General features: G+C 43.3%; 1 protein-coding gene across 2 annotated transcripts in view; it reads left to right on the forward strand.

Moving 5' to 3' along the window:
* LOC123257281 (transcription factor stalky-like) overlaps positions 1-10,693 on the forward strand; it is a 40,595-nt gene that overhangs the window by 11,609 nt on the left and 18,293 nt on the right. The window contains exon 2 of one of the 2 annotated variants that reach the window (XM_044715802.1): positions 6,913-7,120. Coding sequence is in view for 1 of the 2 variants with exons in the window: in XM_044715801.1 (XP_044571736.1) it covers positions 2,009-4,114 (2,106 nt within the window). In the remaining variant the exon portion in view is untranslated. Of the gene's footprint in view, positions 1-1,410; positions 7,121-10,693 lie in introns of those variants that run through there. The other variant, XM_044715801.1, reaches the window with a different exon arrangement.

The raw sequence follows: 10,693 nt of genomic DNA on the forward strand, positions 1-10,693 counted from the left end.
TTCTCAATGGACTTTAAATAATTATTTTCATCTTGTTTGTCTTGCTAAAAGTCCTCCTCCAAATTCTTTTCTTGACCAATCTTTGTTTTTTATTTGTGTTCTCATCTCGTAAGAATCACACTGTTTTGTGATTCTTTTAATGTTAGACTTGACTCAAATCTTTTTGTTTTTTATTATTTTTGTTAATTTATGTTGTTTTTAGTTTCTTGTTTTCATTATAAGATTCATGTAAATCAACTTGACAATAATAATTAACGTAGTTCTTGTTAGGCTAATTGTCCTTGTCGGCCTGCTACAGCGGCAGCCACGGTGCAAAAATGTTGCTCAACAGAGTAATGGGACACCGTGGACTGCCGCGACAGCTGGCCGCCTTGGACCCAATTTGGAGGAGGCAGGGCATTAGGGACAACTAAATGTTAGGCTAACGAAGGGCATTTCTCTGCTGTCCTGTCATTGCGGAACGTACGCTAAGGAGTGTGCAGCTAATTGTGTTGTGACGTTTCGCAATGACAGGACCACTAGTTTAATGAATTTGCTAGAAATGTTTTACCCCGCTTTTTTTTACGTCTTCTTAGTGTTGTGACTCTATTTTTTTTTGCCCATGGTAAATTTTTTTTTTATAGAGCACAAAATGGACGAGCGGTGGTGCCAAATTACGAAGCGGAGAAGTGTCCTGTCTAGATGCATTAGTTAAGTTATGATAAGTATGCACTTGACAAATCCATGTTTCCATGTTTCCGTATCCTCAGGCCCGGTTGCTGCGTAGATATATACGGGCTGGTTAACCCATCTGTGAGTGAGTGTTCCTGGCAACTGCTTAAAAAAGACGACCTTAGGGATAATGTTTATATTTAAATTAGGGATAATATTTATATTTAAGTTGTTGAGCTTCTTGATTTTCCACTTTTCTATTTTGTCCAAATTGTCTGTTTCACATTCTTGACAAGGAAAATCCATTCACATTTATAACTATTCATCCCTCTGACCAACCCTAATTTTGCTCAGTGTAGCGTTTTCTGACCAATCTTGGTCCTCTTTACTCTCTCTCTTCAAGAGAGAGTCTCAGTCAGATCGTCGTGTTGTGTAGTTGGTCGAGTGCGGACGTGCCTTGCGCCCCACTCTCAGTCAGATTGACAGTCTCAGTCAGATCGTCGTGTTGATCAGTTGGTCGAGTGCGGACGTGCCTGCGCCCACTCTCAGTGTCAGCCCCAGTGTCAGTGTCAGTTTCAGTCCCAGTGTCAGTTGGCCGGTCGAGGGCCAGTGCCCACGCCCCTTGCCCATTCCCGGCCGGAGCAGCCGCCAGGAGCGCAAGATCACTAGCCTCCAGAGCCTGATTTTCCGCCCGTGCTAGAGCCGCACACGCGCGCAGCAGCCGCGCCGAGGAGCCAGCCAGTAGGCCAGCAGAAAAAAAAAAAAAAAAAAAAGAGGTGTTTCTATTGACCTGAAACTGACCAAAAAATTGACCTAAATTGACCAAATATATACATGTAAAACCTACGAAACACGACATAAAAAAAAGCGAGACTCCTGACGACATATATATACACATAAAACGACACAAAAAAAAAGGCACATTAAAAGACATATAAAAAGGCATATTTCACGACATATAAAAGGCAGATTAAATTACATATTAAACGACATATAAAAGGACATATAAAACGACATATAAAACGACACATATATATTTATATATATATTATTTAATTCCCGCCCAGCACATACACATACATATATATTTGGCGCCAATTATTGCGCACCTGTGTGTGTGCCTCATAACCGTTTATTCTGCAGCAACGGCATCATCACCAATTTTGGCGGCCAAGTACAGTCACGGCAAAGCATATTGCACAAAATTAGTCAATTTTTGGCAATTTTGGCGCAATTGGAAGCGTCGCACAAAAGGAGGAGCAGGAGAACCGCTATTCTATTGGGCATTTAAACGGCAGCCTATCTGGAGAGAGGACCCATCCCAGAGCAAAGAAAGGCGGAGCGAAGAAAACGAAAGATGGCAAAGAGAGGCTTAAATAAGGGTGAGTCTGACATTGCTACTCCCTTCAGCACTCTTTCTCCCTTTAGCACTCTCTTACTTAATATGCATAACGAAGACTCTCTTACTAAAGAGTCCTATCCTAAAGAGAATCCCATTAAAGAGAAAATTGCCAAAGAGAACGATATGCCTCTCTTAGACTCCCTTTCCTCTTGCTCTCCTCATCCCCACACACCAGCCAAAGATCCCGGTGCTCTCACTAATACTAAGAGCCAGAGCGCCAAGCGACAGCTCTCCACATCAACTTCGATCACTACCAGCGCATCCAAGCGGGCTCATGCTGATAACTCCTCCATTAAAATGCAAACAGTTATGGTGCTGCGCGATTTTTATACCAAATTAAAAGCTGCCTCTAATTCTAATGCTAATTTAAATAAAAATGCCTTTGCTGCGAAACGATCCCTACTTAATGACTTGTCTGCTAATGAAACTAATTGTGCTAGTTTGAACTCCAACAACAACAACAACAATAGCATCAACCTAGATGACATTTCTCCAACTGTTAGTGCTAGTTTGGATAGCCAGGATGCTCCTCATTTGGAGCCAGCCAGTATTGAGTGGGCGCGTATTCAGGCTCTGGTCCATTCTCCACCTTGGGTCACCATCAACAACAACAGCAACAGGAAGCCGAGCGCGATGAAGAAGAAGAAGGACTCACTTGGCAATCCTAAGCCATTTGTCCTTCTTAAGGATGGCGACTTTCCTCCGCTTCCCCCCCCAATGAAGACTCCGCTATTTAAAAGTAATTTTGCGCAGCAACTTTGTAGGGAAAAGGTGATGAACAGCAATAGCAACCAAAACAATAATAGTATTGGCAACAGTAACGGCAACAACAACAACCATGCCAATGGTAGCAGCGCTACGAGGAATAATAACAATTCAGCAAAGTTAGGTGCCGGTACTCCTAGGGTTAGATGGAAAGAGGCTCCGTCTAACAGTAACTCCAAATCGACGCCATCTTTCAGAGCCAAAACTACACCCATGCCAATTCCTAGGAGAACTTTCTCTAGGTCCTCTTCCACTTCTGCCAGTGTCTCTAGCCAGTTGACTCAGTGTCATCGGTGTCAAGCTTTCGGCCACTTCAAGAATGACTGCAGACGCAAATTCGTCTGCATGAAGTGTGCTGGCCTCCATCCTACAGTTGCCTGTCGAAAGCACAGGAATACGCCCCCTAAATGCTGTAACTGTGGCGGTCAGCATATCAGTGCGTATAAAGGTTGCCCCTTTTATTCCAATTTGAAACGCAAAGCGCTAGGGTATTCCAATGATAGGCAGTTGAAGGCCAGTCACCAACAATCTAGAAGACACTCTGACAGAAACAATCTTGCCAATTTGCAGCTGAAAAGTCGCCAATACCCAGTTCATCAGCAGAGTCACAACCAACAACAGAGACAGAATGCCAATTATTGGCAGCTATTGCAAGACAACACCCCATCAATTAGCAATAGAAGATCGTGGAATACTGAATCTAGGCCAAGGAAGAATCTTAACTACCGACAGAATTACAGACAGGACCGAAGGATCACCAATAGGAGAACCACTAGGCAACAGTCCGCCCCTAGTTATCCCATTTCCAGGTCAGCCAATAAGAATCCTGCTGAGGCTCACTTGGCTCGATTCCAGGCAAAACTCCTTGCAGAGCGCGCTAGGGAATCAGGTGAACCTAATGCTAGTGATAAACCTCTACACCTAGCTCTACAACCTGTTAATGAGGCCAATGCAACAAGTGCTATGAACATCAATACTAGGGGGCCTCAACACAAAGCTTCTTCTATCGCCAACAGTAATTGCTGCCACTTACAGCACCTAACGCAGTCCCTTGACGAGCTTAAGGCGCAACAGGACAAGACTCATGAAAGGCTGGACAAATTTGAGCGTCTTTTTAACAAACTCTTTAAATCACTTAAGAAAATTTCGGCCACGCTAGATTTAACAGGATTGTCCCTCAATTTGCACCTGGAAAGCGACCAAAGCGATCATTCCCTGCCTGGTGATCTCTTCGATACCACCGTTGGAGAATCTTACATGGAGATCAGCCTGGCCAATGACTCCAGGAGCGCCTGAGCCAGGATAATATGCGCCAGCCCCACCCGACTAGGCAGCAGACCATCATGGGTCTTTGGATTGGGCTCGGATTGCCGGTGGTGTTTTTGCTTTGCAGCTGATTGTTACTATAGTCCCAGGAAACACCGATTTCAAATTAACTACTGCCTTGCCACTCAGCTGCCGTCATGATTCTGTCCTCCAGTGGGGCCACTTTTCCTTCACCTGCAGGAAGTTGCCCAGTAGTAGGAATTGCCAATTGCAGAATTTTAGCTACGCCCTCCTAGCGCCACCTATGGGCGTACGTTTCGACCTCTTGTGAAAAAACCTCACCTGAGGGTCGAAATTTTTAAGGAGCACTGCCATTAAGTCTGGATGTCATCCAACACCAGCAGGATGATGCTGTGGACCAGAAAATGCCAATTGTTGAATTCTTGCCACGCCCCCTTAGCGCCACCATGGGCGTATGTATTGGGCACATATGAAAAATCTCATGTGTTGCCCACTACTTCTTGGGTATGGCAAAAATTTTATGGAACGCTGTTTTCCACCTCGGATGCTATTCAACACCTTCAGGAGGACCTTAAGGACTAGCCAACACCAATTATGGAATTTTTGCCACGCCCCCTTAGCGCCACCATGGGCGTATGTATTGGGCACATATGAAAAATCTCATGTGTCGCCCACTACTTCTTGGGTATGGCAAAAATTTTATGGAGCGCTGTTTTCCACCTCGGATGCTATTCAACACCTTCAGGAGGTCCCTAAGGACCAGGATTCATCAACTCCTGAATTTTAGCCACGCCCCCTTAGCGCCACCATGGGCGTATGTTTTGACCTCTTGTGAAAAAATTTCACCTGAGGGTCGAAATTTTGAAGGAGCACTGCCATTCAATTTAGATGTCATCCAATACCAGCAGGATGATGCTTAGGACTGGATTGGATCATTTGCAGAATTTTAGCCACGCCCTCCTAGCGCCACCATGGGCGCTTGTATTGGTCACATATGAAAAATCTCATGTGTTGACCACTACTTCTTGGGTATGGTTAAAATTTTATGGCGCGCTGTTTTCCACCTCGGATGCTATTCAACACCTTCAGGAGGTCCCTAAGGACCAGGATACACCCACTGCTGAATTTTTGCCACGCCCCCTTAGCGCCATCATGGGCGCATGTTTTGACCTCTTGTGAAAAAAGTTCACCTGAGGGTCGAAATTTTGAAGGAGCACTGCCACTCAATTTAGATGTCATCCAATACCAGCATGATGATGCTTAGGACTGGATTGGACCATTTACAGAATTTTAGCCACGCCCTCCTAGTGCCACCACGGGCGTTTGTAATGGCCACACGTGAAAATTCACACTTGATGGTCATTTCCACTGGGTATGGCTGGAATGTTACGGGGCTCTATCATGCGTCCAGGATGACTACCATCGCCTGCAGGATGAAGCTAAGGACTGGTAAACATCAACTCCTGAATTTTAGCCACGCCCCCTTAGCGCCACCATGGGCGTATGTTTCGACCTCTTGTGAAAAATCTCACCCGATGGTCGAAATCTTGAAGGAGTACTGCTATTCACCCTGGATGACATCCAATACCAGCAGGATGATGCTTTGGACTGGATTGGACCAATTGCCGAATTTTGCCACGCCCCCTGACTGCCACTATGGGCGGCTACACTTGGCCATTTAAGGAATTTTTCCATTTTATAGCCACTTCTGTGGGGCTCTTCTGAAATTCTTTCCAGTCTCCCTCTGCTGACCTAATGCCACCCGACTCTCCTGTGATGATGCCATGGTCCTTTTAAGGACTCACAAAAATTCTTTTGCCGGCCACTATACAGCCCATTTTGGGCTGCTCACTGAATAAACTGTGATATTGTGTATACGTACATCCTTGACGACACCTAACATGGACGACAAGGCTAACTAACTCTAAGGACCTAAGGACTGACGAAGGTATTTACACTCTGGATGCCCCCTATTGGGGCAATTTTATATGATAATCTGTATCTTGACGACATCTCCTGCCATGGTGGATGCCCCCTAGTGGGTCATTATAATTATAATATTAATTTTAGGGAAAATTATTTCCCCCACCAAATGTCACATTTGTCGCCAGATCCTGGCGGCATTATCGTCTCGATTTTTGTCAACCTTGTCAGATCTAGCCAATGTCTTTCCGTTAATTCAAAGGACTCATAATCACACACATAAGCAATTTCACACAATGAGCCTGAAATTATCCATGTCCAAGGAACCAGTAAATCTCAAGTCAATGAAATTTTTCTAATATTTTCTTTATTTAAATAACTGCCAATTGCCTAAAAATATCATCATATTTAAAATGCAAATATTCACATATATATTGAGCCAAAAAATTGTCCAAAATCTAACAAGCATGATAATTAAACCCTCTGAGTCAGTGAAATATTCCATTCATGTTAATAATTTGCCAATTGCCAAGTAAACAAATTCTCATTTGAATTTATTCTAAATAACTGGTAAAAACTGCTATATATTTATGTACATATGCACGTTCCGATTCCATTGTTCCCATAGCAAGTAAATGTTCGTACTTTATTTTATTCTGCCATGTATGATCAGTCTCTGTTTGTTGATGCGAGCGAACGCAACCATTTTTTCCACGTGCTTTCTATGTGTTAAATTAATGCCGATTGATGGCCAAAATCGTAAAACTTTTAATGTGAAATATTGGCCAACAGCCAAGGGCTGAAAACTAAAAGAAAAAATTGAATATTTGTGCAATTTCCCCAGTTAAAAACATATATCTAAAGTGCAATATTTTCTTTTCTAGGGGAATGAGAAGTAACCATAAACATCGGCTGTGCAATTTTATTATATTTATTTTATTTTATTTTATTCTGTGTCAAAGTGCAATTTTGGGATTTAATTTTGCCAATTAAATCCCACAATATATGTATGTCACACATACATACACATGCTGCTATTTATTTCCCCAATTAAAAACGTGATGGCCGGCTTAAGAGAGGATTTAAAGATCGGTGAGTTTAAGAACAAAACCTTTTTTACTCACACATATTGATTTAACGCATTGCATCAATGGGTTTTAAGGGAGGGAAATTGAAACACTGGGAAATACATACACACATAATTACCCAAGTCACAAACCATTAAGTATTCACATACTTGGGACTTTGTTGCTAGCATACACATGTTGCTGCCAAAGTTACGCACATATATGTTGCTGCAACAAAACTATTTCCCCTTCCCCCCCCCTGCCCTCAATTGCACACACTAAATATTATAAATTGCACACTATTTTACTAATTGCACGCCATTACCTAATATTGCACAATTATTAACACACACTAAACGAATCAACTGAGTCTAATATTTTATGATAACAAAAGGGAAATTAATTCAACATTGAAACACCTACTAATTATTAACATGCCCCGAAGCGATTTTTTATTCATTATTTTCCTCATTTTGTTATCATTCACTAATCAATAAAACATCTGACACATTTTTATGAATTTATGACCCGACTCTTTTTGTTTTATGAACCGATGAACGAACTCTTAAAACAACTTTTCCCAGCTCTCGTCTTGGCAAACCCAAGCTGGTGAACTTGACCAATATTATCCTGCCTTGGCCTGGCAAGCCATGGCAATTGAATTTTGATCCTGCAGTTTTTGAATATTATTGAAGAATACTAAATATTTTCTTGAATTCCAGATGTCCCTGCTTTCGGCCTGGCAAGCCGAAGCAAACAATTTATTTTGATCCTTTGGTGGTGGTTTTCTAGATTTATCCTGTTTAATAGTCTCTCTGCCTCTTGGTCTGGCAAACCAAAGCAGATGAGCTGTTCTTGTGAACGATAATGGATGAATTTGGCCAACGCTTGTGCTTGGCCAAAATCTGAATCTCAATATTTTTTGCTTATTGGGTCTGGCAAACCATAGCAAATTTATTCCTTTATCCTTAAGATTTTTCTAGAATAACCCAGTGCAATAATTTTCTGTTTACGGCCTGGCAAACCTAAACAGTTGATAGGATCCTGCAAAGTACAACTATTGAATTTGGCCAATATTTATTGGTCAAATTTGGAATCCTGAATTTATTTTTGTTTTTCTCCGGTCTGGCAAACCGAAATAATTTATTTATCGTGTGATGATTTTCCTGCTTTCTGGTCTGGCAAACCAAAAGCAGCTGTGCGAATTCTGCAGTAGCGTTATTTACACTAATTCCGATCAATGAAATGTCAAGTTTGAGTTCCAAGAAAATCTGCCAACCCCTTTATTCAGATTGCAGTATGAAACGAATCCTGGATATCCTTGCCTATGGACTGGCACTCCTAGGCAACAAGCCAGATGCTGCATTCTGTTATTTCACGCTTTTGGCCAACTAGTTTGGCCAAATCAGAATTCTTGCCGCCGCCTGTTCCTGCCCGAGATGGCCCTTTTTGGGCAAAACAAGATGAAAGAAGGAAGTCCTGTTGACAGTCAATCCTGGCTGTCTCCCGTCAACGAGCCAGTCCCAGCCGCAAGTATGCGGCCAAGTCTGGCCAAAAAATCATGGCCCAACGCAAATGAAGGATGTCCTGTTGACAGTCAATCCTGGCTGTCTCCCGTCAACGAGCCAGTCCCAGCCGCAAGTAGCGGCCAAGTCTGGCCAAAAAATCACGGCCCAATGCAAATGAAGGATGTCCTCTTGGCAGTCAATCCTGGCTGTCACCCGCCAATGAGCCAGTCTTAGCCGCAAGTAGCGGCTAATTCTGGCCATAAATCATGGCCTAATGCAAATGAAGGATGTCCTATTGGCAGTCAATCCTGGCTGTCACCTGCAAGTAGCGGCCATGTCCGGCCAAAAATCATGGCCCAATGCAAATGAAGGACGTCCTATTGGCAGTCAATCCTGGCTGTCTACCGCAAGCAGCGGCCAAGTCCGGGCCATAATTTGGGCCCAATGCAAATGAAGGATGTCCTGAGGGCGACCAATCCTGGCCGCCCATTACCAATGAGCCCGACTCAGCCCCCAATTGTGGCCATGTCGGGCCATCCAGGCGTCCTCCATCCTCTGATGTCTCGGCCTTGAGGGCATCCACCGATCAGGATGCTGAAGATGTTTTGCACTCGCCCTGGATTGGAGATGACCCCCCCCCTGCATGGATGAGGATGGCCTATTTGAAGGGCCCAACGCTGGACATCCTTCTCAATGGACTTTAAATAATTATTTTCATCTTGTTTGTCTTGCTAAAAGTCCTCCTCCAAATTCTTTTCTTGACCAATCTTTGTTTTTTATTTGTGTTCTCATCTCGTAAGAATCACACTGTTTTGTGATTCTTTTAATGTTAGACTTGACTCAAATCTTTTTGTTTTTTATTATTTTTGTTAATTTATGTTGTTTTTAGTTTCTTGTTTTCATTATAAGATTCATGTAAATCAACTTGACAATAATAATTAACGTAGTTCTTGTTAGGCTAATTGTCCTTGTCGGCCTGCTACAGCGGCAGCCACGGTGCAAAAATGTTGCTCAACAGAGTAATGGGACACCGTGGACTGCCGCGACAGCTGGCCGCCTTGGACCCAATTTGGAGGAGGCAGGGCATTAGGGACAACTAAATGTTAGGCTAACGAAGGGCATTTCTCTGCTGTCCTGTCATTGCGGAACGTACGCTAAGGAGTGTGCAGCTAATTGTGTTGTGACGTTTCGCAATGACAGGACCACTAGTTTAATGAATTTGCTAGAAATGTTTTACCCCGCTTTTTTTTACGTCTTCTTAGTGTTGTGACTCTATTTTTTTTTGCCCATGGTAAATTTTTTTTTATAGAGCACAAAATGGACGAGCGGTGGTGCCAAATTACGAAGCGGAGAAGTGTCCTGTCTAGATGCATTAGTTAAGTTATGATAAGTATGCACTTGACAAATCCATGTTTCCATGTTTCCGTATCCTCAGGCCCGGTTGCTGCGTAGATATATACGGGCTGGTTAACCCATCTGTGAGTGAGTGTTCCTGGCAACTGCTTAAAAAAGACGACCTTAGGGATAATGTTTATATTTAAATTAGGGATAATGCTTATATTTAAATTGTTGAGTTTCTTGATTTTCCACTTTTTATTTTGTCCAAATTGTCTGTTTACATTCTTGACAAGGAAAATCCATTCACATTTATCCCTCTGATCAACCCCAATTTTGCTCAGTGTAGCGTTATCTGACCAATCCTGATCCTCTTTACTCTCTCTCTTCAAGAGAGAGTCTCAGTCAGATCGTCGTGTTGTGTAGTTGGTCGAGTGCGGACGTGCTTTGCGCCCCACTCCTAGTCTCAGTCAGTCAGTCAGATCGTCGTGTTGTGTAGTTGGTCGAGTGCGGACGTGCCTTGCGCCCCACTCTCAGTCACAGTCTCAGTCAGATCGTCGTGTTGTGTAGTTGGTCGAGTGCGGACGTGCCTTGCGCCCCACTCTCAGTCTCAGTCAGGCAGTCAGATCGTCGTGTTGTGTAGTTGGTCGAGTGCGGACGTGCCTTGCGCCCCACTCTCAGTCACAGTCTCAGTCAGATCGTCGTGTTGATCAGTTGGTCGAGTGCGGACGTGCCTTCGCCCACTCCCAGTGTCA

Source organism: Drosophila ananassae, chromosome 3L, assembly GCF_017639315.1.
Source record: "Drosophila ananassae strain 14024-0371.13 chromosome 3L, ASM1763931v2, whole genome shotgun sequence".
NCBI classification, from domain to species: domain Eukaryota; kingdom Metazoa; phylum Arthropoda; class Insecta; order Diptera; family Drosophilidae; genus Drosophila; species Drosophila ananassae.